Source organism: Muscardinus avellanarius (assembly GCF_963383645.1).
Source record: "Muscardinus avellanarius genome assembly, chromosome: 4".
Classification (NCBI taxonomy): Eukaryota; Metazoa; Chordata; class Mammalia; order Rodentia; family Gliridae; genus Muscardinus; species Muscardinus avellanarius.
The window spans coordinates 52814924-52836109 of NC_137789.1; the positions used below are offsets into that span (position 1 = coordinate 52814924).

At 39.4% G+C, this 21186-nt stretch overlaps 1 protein-coding gene across 1 annotated transcript in view; it reads left to right on the forward strand.

Annotated features, from left to right (window-relative positions):
- Nucleotides 1-20044, forward strand: part of SLC7A13 (solute carrier family 7 member 13) — a gene marked incomplete at both ends in the record, with an annotated part of 45128 nt that extends 25084 nt beyond the window's left edge. Inside the window, 3 exons of the mRNA XM_080694752.1 lie at nt 7603-7786; nt 13123-13262; nt 19938-20044. Coding sequence (XP_080550878.1) covers nt 7603-7786; nt 13123-13262; nt 19938-20044 — 431 coding nt within the window. The remainder of the gene's footprint in view (nt 1-7602; nt 7787-13122; nt 13263-19937) is intronic.
- Nucleotides 20045-21186: the final 1142 nt, after the last annotated feature.

Below are 21186 nucleotides of genomic sequence, written 5' to 3' on the forward strand. Positions count from 1 at the left end.
AATAGGGCGCTTGTAATCCCAGCCTTTCACAGACTGCCTCAGCTGCTTAGTGAGGCCCTTTACAACTCAGTGAGACACTGTTTCAAAAATAAAAAGACTGAAAAATAGGGCTGTGGGTGTAGCTTGAAGGTATAATACCCCTGAACTCTATTCCCAGTAACACACACACACACACACACACACACACACACACACACACACACACACACAGAATATGGCACTGTCTAAAGTTCTCCCATGATATAAACGTATGATTCTGATTTTTAAAAATAAGGTCGTGGTATGTTGCCCAAGCTGGTCTCAAGTGGACTCAAGAGACCCTACTGTCTCAGCCTCTTGAGTAGCTGGGTCTACAGGTGCAGGCACCCCACACAACTCACATTCTTATCTCCAAAACATCCAATATCTGTCAAGTGTTTGTATCAGGTGCTGGTAGAGGCATTACCTCTATTATTTTTATTTTCCATTATTAGGACAATGTGGTAAGATTCTACAGACCGTCCCATAGTCTTGACTTGAGTGGGGCATAGGTGTGAGAGGGGGTTCTAGTTATTGAGAAGGCCCAATTGATAATGGGGCCTTCCCAGGATAAAAAAATGGAAGAGATCTGAAGTATAAGCTGTGTTTTTTTTTACATGAGGAACTGAAATTATGCTACTAGGGCAGATATGAATCTCTTACATTGATTCATGAAGGGAGGTTGTCTAAATTATTTTACATTCTCAGAGACAACCAAGAAAAAAACCCAAATGCAAACTGCAACACACACTGGAAGATTATCTTCCTATCCTCTTCATCCCCAAGGATTGAAGCTTCTTCTCCTTTCCTAGCTAGAGGTGGACAGAGGAGAAGTAAAAAATGATTACGATTTAAAAATTATGCTAAGCCGAGCGTGGTGGTGCTTACTTCTAATCCCAGCATTCAGGAGGCTGAGACAGGAGGATCGTGGTTCGCGGCCAGCCTCAGTTACTTAGTGAGACCCTCCACAACTCGGTGAGACCCTGTTTCAAAATAAAGACTAAAAAATAGGGCAGGGGATTTAGGTCGGAGGTCAAATGCCCCTGGGTTCCATCCCCAGACCCACAAAAATAAATAAATAAATAAATAAATAAATAAATAAATAAATAAATAAATAAATAAAAATTATGCTAGAAGCAAAGTTTCCCAAATGGTAGAGAAAGTTTCTTCCTGGCCCCTGACAACTGCCATTCCACTCTGTGTCTCTGTGATTTTGACTATTCTAGGAACCTCATAGAAGTGGAACCGTGCAGTATTTGCCACTTGTAGTTGACATTTCATTTAGGCCGATGACTTCAAGGTGCATCATGCTGCTACATGCATCAAGAACTCCTTATTTCAACTAAATAATTTTCAATCGTATGTATTTATCACATTTTATTAATTTATCTATATGTGGATGCTTGGTCAACTGCACGGTCTTTTATAAGATAACTAAGACAGAGAAACAATTGCTCCTTCATCTTCTACCTCCTTTCTGATAATGGCAATCTCTCTTTTTCTGGCCTTAATTTTTATATCTTCCCCATGTCTATCCAGGTTTTGATTAAATTGATCTAGCTACTTTTTTTTTTTTATGGTACTGAGGATTAAACCCAGGGCATTCTACCTCTGAGCCACACTTCTATTTTATTTTTTATTTTGAAACAAGGTCTCACTAAGTTGCAGAGGGCCTAAGTAGCTGAAGCTGGCTGTGAACTTGCAGTCCTCCTGTTTTAGCCTCCTAAGTACTGGGATTACAAACATGTACCACCACACTGGCTAGTTGCTATTTCTTTAACACTCAATTTACTGTTGCATTTGCACTTATACATTTATTAGAGACTGAACCCAAGGGCATTCTACCTCCAAGATACACCTTAAGCTATTAAAAAACAAAACAAGAAATTGTGTGTGTGTGTGTGTGTGTGTGTGTGTGTGTGTGTGTGTGTTACTGGGAATTTGAATTGCACTCTGTGTCTTATTTTTATTTTTTGTTTTGAAACAGGTCTAACTAGGTTCCTGAGAGTCTCCTTACATTGCTGGGGCTGTCCTCCAACCTGCAATTCTCCTGACTCAGCCTCTCTAGTAATGGGATTATAGGTATGCGAGCCACACCCTGCCAAGGCACTTGTTTATAACATCTCCACCTGAAATGCTTTTCATTGTTTTTGTCTTTGCTATCAAAAGATAGCAATCAAAGATTAAGAAATCTTTGTTTTCTAAGCAGTAGCAATCCTCTCTCAGTGAGTTCTCAGATTATAGAAAATTTACCAAATCCTATGTAGATAGGTGTTTTTCTTCATTTCTGATTATGAGCTTCTAAAAGGCAGGAGTATATTTTATTGTTAAAGTGTACTACTTTTTTTTTTTTTTTGGTGGTACTGGGGTTCCTGGAAGCCCTTCTACCTCTGGGCTACACTCCCACACCTATTTTTACATTTTTTTTTTTTTTTTTTTTTTGAAACAGGGTCTCCTAAGCCAGCGCACATGGCTGGCTTCAAACCTGCACGATCCTCCTGTCTCTGCCAACCAAGTGCGGGGATTACAAGCGTGCGCCACCAAGCCCGGCAAAGTATACTACTTTTCAAAATGGTAAAATCATGAATCTTTTACAAACATACAATGAAGATATATTAAAGATTTTACTTATACCATTAGTCGATGGTAAAAAGAGAAAACCAGTAAAATGCCATAATTGATTCAAATAAGAATTTGACTTACAGAGATTTGTATTCATCATGAAACAAAATTAATTTGTATATTGCCATTATATTAGTCCATTTTCATTGCTATAGCAAACTATTTGAGGTAGATTATAAAGAAAAGAGGTTTATTTAGCTTATAATTCTGGATGTTCAAAGGCTTATATCTGGTGATGGCCTTTCACTGGCAGTTTCCAGGAGTTGTAGGCATTGCATGATGAGAGACAGGGTGCATGCGTCTTGAGTGGCCTCTAGTTCCTCTCTCTTCACATAAAACCACCAGTGTTCAGTTGTGGGGCTCCACCCTGATGACTTTATCTAATCACCATTACTAATGGAGATTATTTATTTTTATATTATTTATAATATATTAGATTATAAATAATAATTTGTATGCTACTAGGGCAGATATGAATCTCTTACATAGAGTCATGAAGGGATGAATCTATGTAAGAGATTCATCATTGCCCTATAAATAATCTCCATCAAATCTTTATCCAATGTCTCACATCTAAACACCATAGTTGGATTTTGTACCCTCTTAATACTGCACATTAGAGGTTATATCTCAACAGATGGATCCTTGGAAACATGGTCCCAATCCTATCTAAGCCATAGTAGCCATAAATGAAGGAATTATTGTCATTGCTAGAGTGTCATGCAACTTAAACTTCTATCCTCACAGAGTTACAAAAAGCCTAGTCAACCAAAAACTTCCAATAAATTTCTCATTTGTTATTTTATGTGTAGTACTATTTTATGTGTAGTACATTTATAGGTAGTACTAGTTAAAGATCTAAATATTTTTGTCATGTTTTTTAGAAATTTGGGGTAAGATAAATTTAGATACATGTACTTACTGAATTATTTGGGAGAAGTTAAGTTGTTTGAGATAATAACAATTTTTTAAAAGGTGATTTGGGAATGCCCTGAATATGGTTTATCTTATTCTCCCAAAGTTGGTGTTAATTTTCGTTGATCATCATAATTCAATATGCTTCAGGTAAGCTAACTGAACTCAGCTGAGTTGGAGCTAGAGCATAGCTCAATGGTAAAGCTTTTCTTTTCAAGCAATATTTATCTGTCTACTATTTGCCAGGGAAAAACTCTTCCCATCTTCAAATATGTTCTGAGGGTGAACATGAGAAATAATCTGAAAAGTAGGCAGCTACAGCATCATGGCCCATTTAATGTAATAAATCTTCTCTACCCAGTAATGTTTTTCTTGTATTACAGGAAATGCCTTTAATCAATGTAGAATTTTCATGATACAGTTTCAGTTAAGATTCATGTCAGAGCTACTGAAGAGGATGGATGCTATTGTGCCTAATGAGGGATCAAATGTATCTCTATAATTGGCCAAACTAAAATTACTTAATTAATGAATATACCTAATTAATTCTAAAAGGAGATATTATCCAGGTTGTTGGTTTCAGGCTTTCAGAGGAATATTCTGACTAGCTGGTTTCAGGTTCACAAAGCTTCTCACAACTTCTTCAGTCTAATGCTTTCTGAAATGAACTATTTCAGCTGAGACAACTGCCTTTTTTTTTTTTTTTTTTTTTTTAATGCAGTACTGGGGATGGAACCCAGGGGCATTCTACCTCCAAGTTACCCAGCCCTATTTTATTCTTTATTTTGAAACAGTCTCACCGAGTTAGTTGCAAAGGGCCTCACTAAGCAGTAGCTGAGGCTGCCTGCAAACCATGATCCTCCTGTCTCAGCCTCCCGAATGCTGGGATTACAAGTGTGTGTCACCACTCCTGGCTTGACAATTGCCTTCTTATGAGGGTTGATGTGCAGATATGGGTCACTATGCAGACAATTACTATGACAATTCCAGTGTGCAACTTGGTTTGCATTATCCTCATTGTTAACCCATGATGGCACTGCACTGATTCATCTACCTAACAATTTTAGGAACCAGAGAAGTTTCCAGGGTCACATCTCACCTTCACAGTAGGAGTCACAGAAGCTGTTGCTACTGATGTTGGTGATGGAGGCTGATGAGGTACTCCAGGCTAGAGCCTAGTGAAAGGAGGAGGAGGAGGTCTGACCTGTAGGCACTGCTAATCCTTTATATCCAAACAGCAGCTGAGCAGCAGCAGGTGAGGCCCATGTGTTGCACTTTCTGCTCTGGGAGGAAACCCTGGAGAAAACTTGGAGCAAAGGAAAGGAGGTTCAGAAGAAAATGAGGGCAAACTCCACTGTGGAAGTCTTGTGATTTCATAATTTTTACTGCAATTCTGTCACGGGGGAAAAATTATGCCTTTCTAGATCAGAAGAAAATGTTGAATTTGACTCATCTTACCATCTAAATAATCACAGCGTGGCCTTCACTAATGTAATTATTAAGCACCTATTGGGTACACACCTTTTAACTAGAGAATATGGAGCTCTAATAACCATAGGAAGAAGGGAGTGATTTAACAGGGAAATGAGAAATTGCATATTAGCCATGAAAATTATATATAAACACATGTCCATGTTAAAGTGAAGGCAGATCTTTAACTGAATTACTGTTTTGCATTTTAGAACAGGTGAAATATATTTATATTTTAAACAATATAATTTTTAAAGGCATTTAATAATTTGTTGTGTTGGGAATTGAACCCAGGGCCTCATATGTACTGGGCAAGAGCTCCATCACTGAGCTTCATCCTCAGCGTAATAATCTTTTTCAGTAGTTATTGAAGTAATTACTGGTGACATAGGTTTATAAAATAAATCCTATTTAAAGTAACAATCCACTGTGAAGTTATTTTTATGTCCCTAAAAGACTATGTTCTCTAAATGCAGAGCACTATCATGACATCTTTCTTCCCACCAGTTGCCCCATGAATCACTGGGTCCACTCAGACAGCAGTGACAGACCACAAGCTGCTTACTATCTGTTGGACCTTGGACTTTTTATTTTATTTTTTTGCGGGTCTGGGGATGAAACCGAAGGGCATTTGGCCTCTGAGCTACATCCCCTCCCCTATTTTTTTTATTCTTTATTTTGAAACAAGGTCTCACTGAGTTGGAGAGGGCCTCACTAAGTAGCTGAGGCTGTCCGCAAACTGCGATCCTCTGGTCTCAGCCTCCCGAATGCTGGGATTACAAGCGTGCAACACCACGCCCGGCTTAACTTTTTTGTTATAGGCAAAAATCATTGGAAATGGAACTATTCAAGACAAGGTGAACTACAAATAAGGTTCTTTACAGAATTGTGAAATCTTTTAACACTGACAAATTAAGTCAAGTGAGACTCAAATGAATAACAGGTCAAAGAAGAATTATATGCCTTTTGGAGGAGGAGGCTGCCATTTTTCATTTGAAATTTTGCCTCCCCCTGTGGAGAATCTCTGCTCTCCTCTGGCCTTGCTCCAGGCCTGGTCTAGGGCAATGGGCTGCTGTCCATGGACACATAGGTGGACAAAGTTTAGGATATATAGGCCCACTTTTCTTTGCTGCTACCAGTTACCACAATACATAGAACTGTCTTCCCAAACCATTGCACAGCTCAGTGTAACTCAAGGGTATTATCAAATATGTCTCAAATATTTGTCTCATTTTTTTCAGGGTCTAGACAGCATACAAGAAGCAAAAACTTTTATAAGGAATTATCTTGGGTACATCCATGCTTCAAATCTGGCTCTTCCACCTCATGTTTTTCTTTTCTTATCTCTGCTCTGAAAATTACTATGTGAGTATAGCCCTCAATAAGGAAGCAGACCCTCACCAGACCCCAGGCCTGTGCTTTGAACCTCTCTGCCCCTGGATCTGTAAGGAATCTACTTTCATTGTTTAAAATCTAGAATTTTGTTATAGCAGTCCAAACAGACTAAGAACAAAACCATGCCTCTTAACACAGAGACTGATTTCCCTTGCTCTATTCTTCTTTTCCACAGATTTTCCTAACTGTGAGTCATTTATGTTTAAGTAACATTCTCAGTATGAGTGGAAGGGATTCAATAAGACAATGAATGATTCGCACTGACATTCCCTAGGTAGCCAGGCAATATTCGGGTGGGCATGAGTCTTCTAGAATGGGTCAACCCATGAGAGCACTAGGTTGAAAAAATGGCAGGTTCCCCCCCGCCCAAATGTACAGAGATAAATGTTGAAAACATTTACACACACACACACACACACACACACACACACACACACACACACACTCCACTTCCTAAAGCTATATATGGTTTGTATATGGAATGTCCTCCAGACCAGCTCATGTGTTGGCAACACACAAATATTCACAGGTAAAGTAATTTAATCATGAAGGCTTTAATCTCATCAGTGGGTTAACACACTGATGGATTAATGATTTGAATGGTCTCACGGGGGATAACTGTAAGCAACAGGGCATGGCTGAAAAATGTGCATCACCGTATGTGTGGCATAGAGTACTAGCTCTGTTCTTGGGTGCTTCCTGTCTCTGCTTCTCAGCTGCCATTAATTGAGCAACTTTCCTTTACTCTGCTCTGCCACCATGGTATGTCTGCCTTGGAGCTGGCCGACATGGGCTGGACCTCTGAAACAACGAGCCAAATAGACCTTTGCTCCTCTAAGTTGTTCCTGTCAGTTCTTTTTGTCACAGTGATTAAAAAGTGAACTAAAACACTATATAAAATAAAAAGAAAAAAATCTCCATTGAATAAACATTATTAGTTATTAAATGGTAATGCTTGGTTTAAAAATATGAGGCAGAGGAGATGGACCAAGATGGTGGTGGTGGTGGAGGTGGTGGCGGCGGTGGCAGCAGCAGCCAGTATGTGGGAGAAGCAGACAGATCCAATCCAATACACCATAAAGTTTTGAAGAAATCTCCCCGAAAGTAGACTGCTCCTGCCACACAGGCTCAGGAATTCTGGACAACATACTATGTAAGAAAAATGTTTGGGGCGCATTGGAGGGAGCCCCGCATGGTCGGGCCGGACTCACTGCGCCGCACAACCCGGGGGCCTCGGCACTCATGGCTGCCACGCTCTTCTACCCCGCTCTGAGGCCAGGGTGCACTCAGAGCAGCAGATCCTGCACTCTGTGGTGAAGCAGTGGGCCTCTGCCTTCGGTAGGGAGACACAATTCATTGCTGCTAGGTATTCGGGTTCCCAACTTCTGCAAAAGACACATACTGTTTTCTCCTACTAAAAAATATATATGGAAGAAAAAATGGGAACCTCTGTAGACGTCCTGCCCATGGTGACAGGGACCAGAACCTGCTGCACAGTGAGGCCAGGACTGGAGTCTGCCATCCAGTGAGGCTGAGACCCGGGCCAGTGAGGCCAGGACCGGAGCCTACTGCATAGCAAAGGGCCAGTAGGTCCCTGCAACTATCCGATCAGAAGCACTTGAAGCTGCCGCTGCCTTACCTCATCTCTCAGCAGATACTCAGATCCAAGTGACCTCTATTAAAAAAAATTGGTTGTGAATGGTTCATCTCATCAAAGTTACTCATCTTCTGGCTTTCAGGATTTCATCAAGTGAGAATCATGGTGGAAAATAAAAGAAGGACTTCCACAGGAGGGATAAACTGTAATTGATTGGAAGTGGAGAAGTAGAAACTCTAATACATTATTGGTGGGATTGCAAATTAATGCAACCACTTTGCAAAACAGTATGGAAGATCCTCAGAGGAATGATAATTTACCATATGATCCAGCAGTACCATTTCTGGGTATCTACCCAAAAGAATGAAAACCAAAATACCAAACTAATGCATGAGTGACTATGTTTATAGCTGCACAATTCACCATTCCCAAAATATGGAACCAGCTAAGATGGCCATCAACAGATGAGTGGATAACAAAACTATGGGATATACACACAATGAAATTTTACCCAGCCATAAAGGAGAACAAAAATATGGCATCTACAGGGAAATGTCACAACAAATAAGAAATCATATGCTTTCCCTAATATGTGAAAACTAGGGAGAATGGGTGACAGGAGGAACCCTAGATGAAGAAGGGATTCTATAGAGGAGCAATTAAGGTGACCTATCTAAGGGGAAGGGAGGGGAGAATAGGAAAACTCTTTAAAGCACTTGATGTATTGAAACAAACATCAAAGTCAATCATTAAATCAAGCATGGGAAAAAGAAAGGGGGAGGGAATCAGATGGGGATTGGATAAGGGCTAACTGGGTGATGTGTGCATGTATGTCTCCACAAGTGTTTTTTATCCCATTCAGATGTATAACTACAATGCACCAATAAAAATTTATTAAAAAATAAGAGGCAGAGAAAAATGTTCACATGAATCTATATAGACAAACATATTAGAACAGCTGAAGTACGTAGAAAATCCAACCAAGAGCTACAGGCTCTTTTTCTCATTACAAAAAAGGGTGAGATTGTTTTTGTTCTAATTGTTGGCTTGTTGTCTATAATGATCAAATAAGGGAAAGACTCTCTATTCACTCTATAAACTTAAAGCCAGAGACTAATTAAACAAATAGTGCATATCAGGGAAAGACAAAATAAAACTATAACAGTACTTCATTGAGGAACAGGAAACAGTTTCAGAATGATGATAGACACACAAGCAAATTTAATAAGGTGATGCACAAATGTGCAGTTTTGCAACCAACCAACCAACAAACATTGCATTGCTGGATGACATCTAGACACAAGAATAAGAAAACTGGTGGAAAGAAGCCAACTCAGAATAAGAGATGACCATATAATCTGATTATTCTGTATAGAATCTTTATTTCTGTTATGTCTAATATGGAGATAATTTGGACTTGGAAACAGGGTATTGACAAGATCACCAGTATTAATCTAAAACATATTTACCCAATCATAACTGCTGTGCATTTTTTTTCTGAAAACAGTAATTATAGTTAACACTTCTAACTTTCTCCTATATTATATCATTTTTCCCCATGACGAAGCATCTTAGTTTCCCTAAATTAAAATGCAATAATGTGGGCTGGGGGATGGTGGCAGACACTTGTAATCCCCTAATCCTCATACTTGGGAGGTGGAGACAGGAGGATCTCACAGATTTGAAGCCAGCCTCGTTGGTTTGAGAACCTGTTTCCAAATAAAAATATATATAAAAAAATAGGTCTGGGAGAGTAACCTGGAGGTAGAAGGGTTTCTAGAAACCCCAGTACCACCAAAAAAACAAAAAAACAAAACAAAGGAAATAAAATGCAATAATGTGGGAGAAATAGACATATAAAAAACATGTTTGCAAAATTATTACCTTAACCAATTAGTTCAAATGTTTGTTTGGTTTTGTAGTGCTGGGGGTTGAATCCAGTGCTTCACATAAGCACCCTACTTCTGAGCTACACCCCAATTCCCTAATTAGTTCAGATAATAAATTAAATATGATATACATTTGGTACCATAAGGACAAAAGAAAATATTTATTGGGAGGAAGAGAGTAGCATAAAAATGTATGAGAATATAAAAGAATCAATGGGAAAATATTCATGACCATAGTTTTTCATATACATAGAAAATCCTGCCAGCAGTTATAATCTGATTATGATGATGATGATGATGATGCAGTTTTCACTTCATCAGAAGTCATTGTGTTTTCCAAGAGAGTTCTGACGATTTAAACAAATCTCTTTGAAAAGAATTTAATATTTTGTTTTAAACGTGTTTACATATAAAGAGGAAAAATATATGTTTCTGGAAAAGTGACTTTTAAAATAGGAAAAAAGAAATTTCAAAAAATTCACTGTAAATGTCACTTTTATCTATTCTGACATAATTTGTTATGATAATAAAAGTCATTTAATTCAAGTTAAATAGTTATTTATTACTTAACTATTATTCATCATGGTTTAGTTATGATGTTTTATAAAAACAAAAATGTCATCATTTAGAAAATGAATTGTGATACCATCTTCAGTGGAAAATATAAAATTAACAAAAATAGAAATTGAATTGCTTACGAAGCCTTATATATTTTAATATACAAAATAATATCTATGTGCCATTTTATCATTGTCAAGGTATTATCACAGGCAGATATTTATTCAGTAGGGACTTTTTACTCAATAAGTACTTACTGAGCACCAACTATGTGCCAGGCACTGCTAATCACTGAGGTTAAATTGTTAGGCAAACGGAGTCACTGATTTCCTGGAGTTTATAGTTTCCTGGGAAGAGGGTCCAGTATGTATATTTTATGGCTCCTCATGAGGAGAGAGAAGGACATATTAGAGGAATTTAAACTTGGCCATGGTGGTCAAAGTGCAGAAAGGAAGAGAGAGTTGGGGCTGGGGAGAGAAACAAGCTGTTAAACCCATTCGCCCAGAGGAAGATGCAAAACATGGCTGCCAATCAATTTTTCATCTTATAATTTCCATCTTTGAAATAAATTGACCCAATATTTCTCTAGTATAAAATCCAGAAATCTTTAGTAATAGGAATGATAGAGATACATTGGCTCACCAAAGTTAATTAGCCATTCCTCATTCATTCAAGTGCCTTATGAAGTTGGGTGTTTTAGACAAATTTAAGTTAGATTTATACTCTGTCAATTAACCCTGACTAGGAAATGGGCCATATAGAAACATACCATATCTCCTCATTCTATCCCACATAGATGGTTTGGGGAAGAAAAGAGAAGAGGTCTCACCTTCCTTTCCACAGCCCAGCATGTTGAAGGTGAAATTTATATTCATCATCATTTTTCTTATCTTAAAATCAGTCCGTCATCTACTGAGATTTGACTTACATTTTTACCACTCCAAGAAACTATGTTTGAAAAGACCATAATTAATTAATTCAGTAAACACTTTTCAGTCTTTATTGTAAAAGAACTCTCTTCAAAAGAAGACTATTACAGCTGGGACTGGTGGTGCACTCTTGTAATCCCAGCATTTGGGAGACTGAGACAGGAGGATCGCGGTTCAAGGACAGCCTCAGCTACTACTTAGTGAGGCCCTTTGCAACTCAGTGAGACCCTGTATCAAAATAAAGAATAAAAAATAGGGCTGGGTGTGTGGCTCAGAGATAGAGTGACCCTGGGTTCCATCCCCAGTACCTCAAAATAAATAAATAAAAATGAGTCTATTAGAGAAGAGGAAGGGGATCTTGCAGAGGGAAAAGGGCTAGAAATGGTAGATGGTCAATAGGGATAGATATTATCAAAGTATCAAAGTATGTTATATGCATGTACAAATATGGCATAGTAGAATCCATTATTTTGCATAATCTATACTGTGAGAATATAATAGATCTTTTCTATCAAAGGAATAGTTTGACTTATGCTCCATTTTGTAGAACTGCCATTAGGTAACCTTGTGTATGCTTGTATTTTTTATAAACATAACAATTCCTGTAAATTAGGAGTGCCAACCCCTTATCTGGCATCTCTTCAGCCAATGCTGTGAAGATTGCGAGGTTGTTTTCACCAATAAGAGCACAGCACAAAAGCTCCACAGTGAAAATAAAACACCCAGCAGTTTTCCACCATGTTGTTTTTGTCTACGTAACTTTACTGGTAGCAGGATCCCTTTTTGCAAAAAGTAAAATTTGCCTTACTAAGAGACTTTCAAATATGTGTCTTATGACACCATGGGAATTTATTTCTAACAATATGCATAAATAAAAGAAGAAGTCTCTTTATGCCAACATTCAACAATTCCTGTATAATAGATATTTTCAGCTGCTTCCTAGGATCATTCCCCCCTCCTTCCTTAGTAAAATAGAGCCTCGTTTTCAGTGGAATTATGGCCCCCAGAATAAGATCTCCATTTCTCAACCTCCACCAAAGTCAGATATATTCATGGGTTAAATTTTTCCAATGGACCGGAAGCAGAGGTAGTATATAAAATCTAGAGTAGATTCAAAGGGAGCCTTCCCTCTTTTGAAATGCCTTCAGTATACCTGGGATGAATCTCCAGTAAACCTTTTGGACAATAAGATACAAAGTAGAATATAGAGAAGACCAGATGATAATGGAACCCCATACCAGTACCGCTTGCTTCACTCTATACCTAGTCTATGAGAGCAAAAACCGCACCCCGTGGCTAAGTCTAATTATAATGGATAATGGACTCATTCTTATGACTCTCTCCCTTTCCTATGTTGGCTTTCTCTGACTCTGTTCCTTACTGATCTTCTTTCTTTAATTCTTGATTTTCAAAATCAGTCTTCTTGTTTTTTGATCCAGCCCTATCTCCAGGAATCTATCCAGCAGGCTGTGCTAAATCTAAGTCATTATATCTAGGAAATCTGCTCAATACCCACACTTTGAACTGCTATATCAAGTTGACTCAGAAACACAAGTCTCCAGTATTTCCCCTGAAAACCTGTGCATGCACTTGGCCTCAGAATAATGTCAATATTCTCTCTCAAAGTGCTTTAAACTCAGCAACTCCACTATCCAGTCTGTTGCCTAAAAGAGAAGACTGAAAAAGAAGACAGAGTTTCTCTAAACATCCCTTTTCTACTCCGTGGCAGCTGCCTGACAGCTGGTCTTCATTTATCCAAACTCTTCTCCGCAATTGCTGCCAAAGCAGATTTTGCTAAAACTAACCTTGATCAGGTCACTTCCCCAAATCATAAATCCTTCAATGACTCTCTGTCGTCCAAAGCACCATGTGCGTTCACTTTGATGCTGCATAACAGAAACTTGGGTCTGCCTCTTTCTCTAGACTCATTTTCAGTATTTTCTTCAGAAATCTCCAACAATCCAAACCTCCAATAAGCCTTAGCAATATGAAGCTCCCAAATGAACACACTTTCTCTTTGTAGGTATGGTAAGCTTTGAAATGGACTTTTTTCAATAGGGCAAGATTTTCTTCCTATTTCATAGCAAAATCCCAACTTTTTCTTTGAAACTCAGCCCAAAAAATCTCCTGGAAGTGTGTGAGTGTGTGTGTGTGTGTGTGTGTGTGTGTGTGTGTGTGTGTGTGTGTGTGTGTGTTTACTGGGAATTGAACTCACGGGCATTCCACCTCTAAGCTACACCCCAGCCCACCCCCCTTATCTTTTTCCCAGTTTAATTTCTTTTTATTTTGAAACAGGTCTTGCCAAGTTTCCAAGGGTCTCACTAAGTTGCTGAGACTAGCCTTAAATTTACAATTCTCCCCTCTCTGCCTCCCAAGTACTGGGATTACAGGCATGTACCACCACACTCAGCTTGGAAAGTTTTCTCTGAAAAAAATAAAAAAACAACACAGGTATATGTAGATTGACACTTTCTTTCAAAACTTCTTCTAATTCCTCCTACATATAGGCACAAGCTTTCTTATTTGTTTTGATGTTAACCACTTTATATTTCTGCATCTCTTACATGAGTGAAAGCTTATCTTTTTATACCTGATGTGTTGTCATCTTCCTGGTAAACTTTTGGTATTTAATTAAATGCTTAAATTATTAACTTAAAAAGGTAAAAATTACAGGGGAAAAAAACCTCAAGAAAACAAAGAGTTCTGCTTATAGGAAGCCTGGATATGCTCACCGATAATAATAGAGCCAAACTGGTGCTACTGCTCAGTACAATAATGCTCCCAGTGGACCTGTCTATATTACCTCCCCATTTTTGCTGTACCCCATGGCCTTGGCATTGGCCATTTATCCAAGGACAGAGAGGCTAAATCTGGCTGGGCAAGTAGGACACTCCCTCTCCAGGCATTTGAAAATGAATTGAGATGTGCAGAAACTGAAGGTTCCCAGAGCTGAGTCATCTGATGTCCTGCAGAGAAGGCTCCTGAGCCACCAGCCCCAGCTGAGTCCCTGGGTCAGCTACCATTTCTAGCCTTGTGAAGGGCTATCTTTACCCTCCTCTTCCTCTGATTTTGTGAGTCTCCCTTTTAACACACTCCCAATTGCACTGGAATGAGTTAGAGTCTTTGTTTTGCTTGCAAATACAAGAATCTTAAGCAAAGCACCAATTATAATACATCACTATTGGCTGATTCTCTGTGCTATAGACTGATGATGATGTTTTCATAAACCCACACGGTGAAGCTCTGTGAGCTCGCAGAGTTTGTGGTCCTCTGAGAAATGAGATGTAGCAAAAGCAAAGCCAGGCATATTGACCGTAGTATTTTTTTTTTTAACAAACAATAGTCTTTTAACAAACCACATGAACTTCATTTGAATACTTTTTTTCTTTATGGGCGTCATTTTTCATGGTCGTGTGTGTGTGTGTGTGTGTGTGTGTGTGTGTGTTACTAGGAATTGAACCCAAGTTCTTTCTACCTCCAAGATGTACCCATAGCCTTATTTTTTTATTCTTTATTTGAAACAAGTTTTCACTGAGTTGCAGAGGGCCTAAATAGCTTCCCAAGTACTGGGATGACAAGCATGTGCCACCACATTAGACTGGCTATTTTTCATGTTTTTAAAATGAATATATTTTTGCCCTTCAAGAAATAGACTTTCCACTTGAAAATGACAAAAAAAAAATTTTTTTTAATACTGGAGTTTGAACCCAGAAAGTATTCTATTCCAAGCTACACCTCTCTTTTTACTTTTAATTTTAAAACAGGTTCTAAGTTGCTCAGAGTCTCACTAAATTGCTGAAGTTGGCCTTGAATTTACTATCCTGTCTCAGCCTAAAAAGCACTGGAATTAGAGGTGAGGGCCTGGCTCCACTTCAAATTTAAAATGCTAGGCTAAGTTAATAAAGATTTGGGCTTACCTTGTTCCTAGATATTAGGTCCTCTTTCCCTTATTGCCAATTAAAATGACAGTCTGATGTACATAGAATCTGATGTTTCCACAGCAATAAGCTGCTTTACTTGCTAATTAGTCTGACAGTATACTGTGAAATTTCTTCTATCCAAAGATGAGAGGTAATAAGATATGGCCTTTTTGTAAACATAACCTTATATGATAGGAAGCAAAAAAAGCAAAATTTATCCAGACGAAACAGAAAGGGGAAATGTGCTCAGCCAAAGTGTTACATTCAAGCTGAGATTTGGCAGAACACTGGGAAGAAAATATCCTCTACTGTTTTGTTATCACACACATATTCAGTGGAATGCTTAATAATCAGAAGGAGTTCAGGGCTGGGTTTTGTAATGCGGCTTAGAACTGGCATCTTGAGGAGCCAAGGTCCCCACATATCATGAGACATTATTTAATACTAATTTAGGGGGCATATCAGTCGGCTGACTCAGCCCCACTACTTCCTGTCAACAAAAATGATAGCATTATAAAAATCCTTCACGTACTCAGCAGCTATTTAACAAAGTAATCTCGATGCTCAGAAGATAGAGGATAATCCGTGAAGCTGAAAAGCCTGCCAAGGATCCACAATGGCATCACAAAGCCCAGGTGCTAAAACTCACTCTGATTTCTACTTACACTTATTTTCCACCTAATTTTAAGCAGTATAAAAGTTTAATCCCATGGCTCATGATAAATAAGCGGAAAATTGGATGCAATAGAAGGAAGCTAGAGAAAAGTTACAGGAAGTAACAGCGAGAGAAGGGCAAGAAAAGGACAGAGCAAGCGTGCTTAAAACTACAAAGCCTGTGCTTGCCTGGAGTCATTTCAAAGAAGGTCACATAGCCCTATCTTATTAGCCCCCAAATAATTCTGTATTATTTTTTGAAGTGGAGGAGCATCCCAAGCTATTAAGAATACTTGATATCCTCTGTGGAGCCCTCTGTTTATGAAGGCAAGGATATATTTATTTATTTATTTATTTATTTATTTATTTATTTATTTATTTTGCTGTACTGGTACTTCTGAGCGACACCCCCAGCCCTACTTTTTATTTATTTTGAAACAGGGTCTCACTGAATTGCAAAGGGCTTCCCTAAGTAGCTGAGGCTGTCTGCGAACCATGATCCTCCTGTCTTAGCCTCCTAAATGCTTGGATTACAAGCATGCGCCACCATGCTTGGATCACATTTATTTAAATTTGTATAGGAGGTTATTATGAGTGGGTGGGGGGACTGAAAGATGGTGTGATGAGATCCAGGAAACAAATCATATGTGGCTAAGACTTCAGTTGTCATCTCTGCAGACAGTAGCATGAAAGGCTTGGGAGAGCAAAGGGGAATGAATTAGAAGAGAAGGAGCTGGAACTTCAAGCTTCAAGAGAAGCACAGGGACCACTGTTGGGGCTTGGAGAAGGTGAGAGGAGAGATCACTGTACAAAGGAGGTCAGAACAGAGGAGGTCAGCAGGGGTCAGAGTGGCCTCAGAGGATCAGAGAGGAGGTTGCTGGGTCATCCAGGCAGGAGGGATATTGGCTGGAGAGGGGCAGCCAGGGCGGTGGAGGGGGTGTGCACCCTCCCTGTATTAGACAGGAGGATTCCCAGCTCTGGAAAGAATGGGGATGACCCCTGTGGACGGACTGGGTGGCTGGAGGTGCTTTCCTGAAATGGGGACCCCATTGGAGAACCATCTCTTATTTGGCCGGAGCCCTGTAAGGGAAGAGCCAAGACTGTCTTAGCCACTGAGGATTCCTTGCTCCCAGCACAAACCCAGGACGCAGTAAGTTAGTAAACTTTTAAGACTGTTTTCCCATCTATAAAAGTGACATAGGTTTAGCTACTTCTTGAGGTTTCTATAAGACATAAGTATGCTTAAATGTTGACTATACAGCCTAGAATGAGATTGGTGATCAATAAATAAATCCCTCTGCCATAGGGCCATGAGTTTCCCTCAATTCTTATCTCCCCTCCAAAAAAAAAAAAAAGATTTTATTTGGGGGACACAGGTAGGGTGAGCATAACGGTTTTACTGGGTGAGTTCACCAGGAGAGTCAGAGCCAGCTGGTTTGGGAATGGAAGAAAGGAGGGCTGAGTCTACTACATGGTATGTTTTTATACTGTACAGAAATCCCATCCCTCCTCATGCACAGTAATTTGGGGTGGTTACTGCTTAGTGAGCCTGTGCTAAATTTACCATGCTGGATTTTCTGCTGGTATCTAAAGCTGCAATGTAATGGCTCCAAGTCACTCATCACAGGTGGACAGGGGCAATCCCCATCTCTTCTCAGAAGGACTCCTCTCTGTCTCTGTCTGCTTATCTCTGGATAACTACCCAACATCTACCTCCTTTAGATGGTCTTGCATTAGAATGACTTGTGTGTGTGACTACCCCACTCACTAGATTGAACATACCTGGAAAGTGAACACCATCTCCCAGTTATCTTTTTTGTTTGTTTGTTTTTTGGAGTCTGGGGATGGAACCCAGGGGCATTCGACATCCGAGCTACACCCCCTGCCCTAATTTTTATTCTTTATTTTGAAACAGGGTCTCACTAAGTTACAGAGGGCCTCACCAAGTAGCTGAGGCTGTCCACATACTGCAATTCTCTGGTCTCAGCCTCCCAAATGCCTTTGTTCACAGCATATGCTTGCAAATAAATAAACCAGACCCACTTTTTAAATAAAATCTAAGTTTTAGTATTGGATATTGATAACTGGAGAACTAGATTAAAATAATTTTACTTTATTTTCAAACTGGACCTGGTTGCAGATTAATTCTAATAAAAAAAAAAAACCCTTACCCTCCACCTCAACCTGCACTGCAGGTTGATTTATATAGAGATAGGATAGAAGCAATAAAAAAAAAAAAGGTAGAAAAGAGACATGCAGGAAAGACAAGGACGTATTTTAGTTTGAGGTTCGGCATACCTTTCTAGGCCTGACAAACCCCAAACCCATCTTTTCCTTAGGCTATTAACTCACAAACTTCTGGAAAATCTGTAAATCTTAGAGTTACTGTAAATTCACTTACTTAAGAAAATTACCTTAAGTAACTGTTAATTAGCCCACCAATAAGTAGTTTAAGTGAAGAAAGATACTACATTTCAAGAAACCTATAATTTAGGGAACTTTCCAAAGTTATCTACACATCAGATAGTGGAGAACTAGTCAGATGGAGGATCCTGAGAATGATTCGATTGATGTTATCCCACATAGGTTTCCATGCCCACCATTCACCAAATTTTCTTTAAAAGAAGAGCCCAAGCTGGGTGTGGTGGTACATCCCTGTAATACTAGTACTTGGGAGGCTGAGACGGAAGTTTTCAGGTTTGAGGCCAGCCACAGCAACTTAGCAAGCCTCCTAGCAATTTATCAAGGGAGACCATGTTTGAAAATTAAGAAAAAAGAGGGGGTAGAGGTATAGCTCAGAAGTAGACCTGCCCTGGCTTCAGTCTGTGGAAGCACAAAGAACACCAAAAAAAGCCCCCACCTCCAAAGCATCTCTCACATTTGAGAGGACCCACGTTTGAACATGAAGTATATTTCTTGTTTCCTAAATAAATCTCTGTGTCCCTATTAGGGATTAAAAAAAGAGTTCATTAACTTGCCCAAGGCTGTACAGTTCTGGAAATTAAAGATAGAATCCCTCTCACTCAAAGACTCAGTTCCTTTTCTGCTCTAACCAGTTAATTTCTCAGAGTTAAATTTTGTTTGTTTCATGCCAGATAAGATTTGCAGGACTTATTTACAAGGTTTTTGTCAGCTGGTCCTTCAGAGGTTGGGCCAATAGTAGGTTGAGAGCAGAGGACCTCTTTGGAGGCTGGACACCTTTCCATTATCCCAAAGGGTAACTGTGGTGAAGGGAGTTCACCTCTGACATATAGCACTTTGATTTTTTTTTTTCAGTATCAGGGATGGAAACCAGGGACATTGTATCTCTGAGCTACACTCCCAGCCCTATTTTTTAGTCTTTTTATTTTTTTGAAACAGGGTCTCACTTAGTTGCGAAGGGCTTCCCTAAGTAGCTGAGGCTGTACATGAACCGTGATCCTCTGGTCTCCACCTTCTGAACGTTGGGATTACAAGCGTGCACAACCATGCCCAGATCACTTTGATCTTTTAACACCCCAATTTCATGTAATTAAGAACGCGAACAATAGTCTTTGAGGTAGCTCTCTACTGGAATATTTCTCAATGACTAGGAAGCAGGTTCTAGTAGGATTTAGTACAGATAGCCAGAAATACAACACATTATGATTAGTGGGTTCAGAAATACCTTCAACCTTTATGACTTTCTTTAACCTGGACCCGTATATCACATGTGTGTGTGTTTTTTTTTTAAAGACTCTGGAACCCATTTATTTTGAAAATGTCCCCTTAAAACTCTTATTCTGGAATGATGCATGTAAGAAACACAGAGTTTCGGTGTATTCTTTAAGAGCCCAGGAGAAGCCGGTCACCCTGGAGACAGTGCTGAGGCCTAGCCAGAGCTCCCTCAGCCTTCTTCAACTCAAAGAGAATTGCACAATGATAAAAGTTTCATAAGACAGTGTGTTTGTGCACCTTTGGGCCTGAACATTTTTTGCTTCTTAATCTTAAGCTATACCTGAAGGAGTTCACTATGAAAAGCCCTCCCCCCTCCTCAAGGGTTCTGCTGTTAAGAAAATGGTTCATTTTGGGTCGATGACTGAATGCTACCTAGAGTAGTGAAGGCATGCTATGAGTGTCCAGTAAGTGTGAGAGCCCCAAAACAATTGTTTCATAAAATCTGGACATATGCTCCTCCTGCTTAATGCTTTTCTATTTTTGATGGGGTGAAGGCTTTGGGCTTGTTGCAGGGTGTACAAATGTTGGGTTCAGTCTTGCCAGGGACTTTGGAATTAACCTTAAATGCCATTTATAAATGTCTGAAATAATTTCTCTCCTTTTTATTACATCATTTATCTTCCTTCCCCCTTCCTTTACTCATCAATTTTCATCACCAAAATGGAATTTTCTGTGCTTCTGCTTTGTTCTACGTGCCTGGAACACTTCAAAAGAGAGATAACATAATTAGTTGAATAAACAGTATGTGGCAGAGTGAATCTCACTTGATCATTCAGTCTGATTTTCTCCCCTCTTGTTTAGTATACTTCCTAAATGAGAGAATTAACCAGTTCTTTACGTATTTTAGATTTATGTGAATATTAAGGTAGATATTGAGTGTTTGTGCGAATGGGATTGAGAGTCATTTCCCAGTTTCTTCTTGGTGTTTGGGGGGGGGGGTTCAAGAAACAATCTAGGGGAGTATATCTTGCTTATGATATCTTTTTTTATATCTTGGGCTTCTGTGGACATTTGCAGATCATGGAAAGAAGACTCTAATTAAGTAGCTTTTGGCCAGTGTATATGTCTGAGATGGAACTGGCCTAGCTTCTGACAGTGGGACTAGGCCAAAAATGACTGTGGGCAGACAGGGGAGGCCTGTGGTACTGGGGGTGGAACCCAGGGGTTTTTCTACCTCCAGACTATACTCCAAGATCTATTTTATATTTATTTGGAAACAGGGTCTCACTAAGTTGCTGAGAACCTCACTAAGTAGCTGCACCCCTCTCCTAGTGCATGTGAACTGGGGGCAGATCCTTCCTTGCTCTTTGCCCCCTTTGGTGCAGGGTGAGGTACAGGTGCTGATGCGGTGATTGCCCCACATGGATTCATCCAACAGATATGTGTTGAGTGTCTACTTTGTGCGGGCCATGGTAGTATGCAGGGCCCTGTCTTGGAGTGTGTTTCTGCCTGTTCACTGAGTGAACATAGCTTTGACTTCTCTATGCCTGGGCGCTAAAATATCTGTAAACCAACAGAAATTT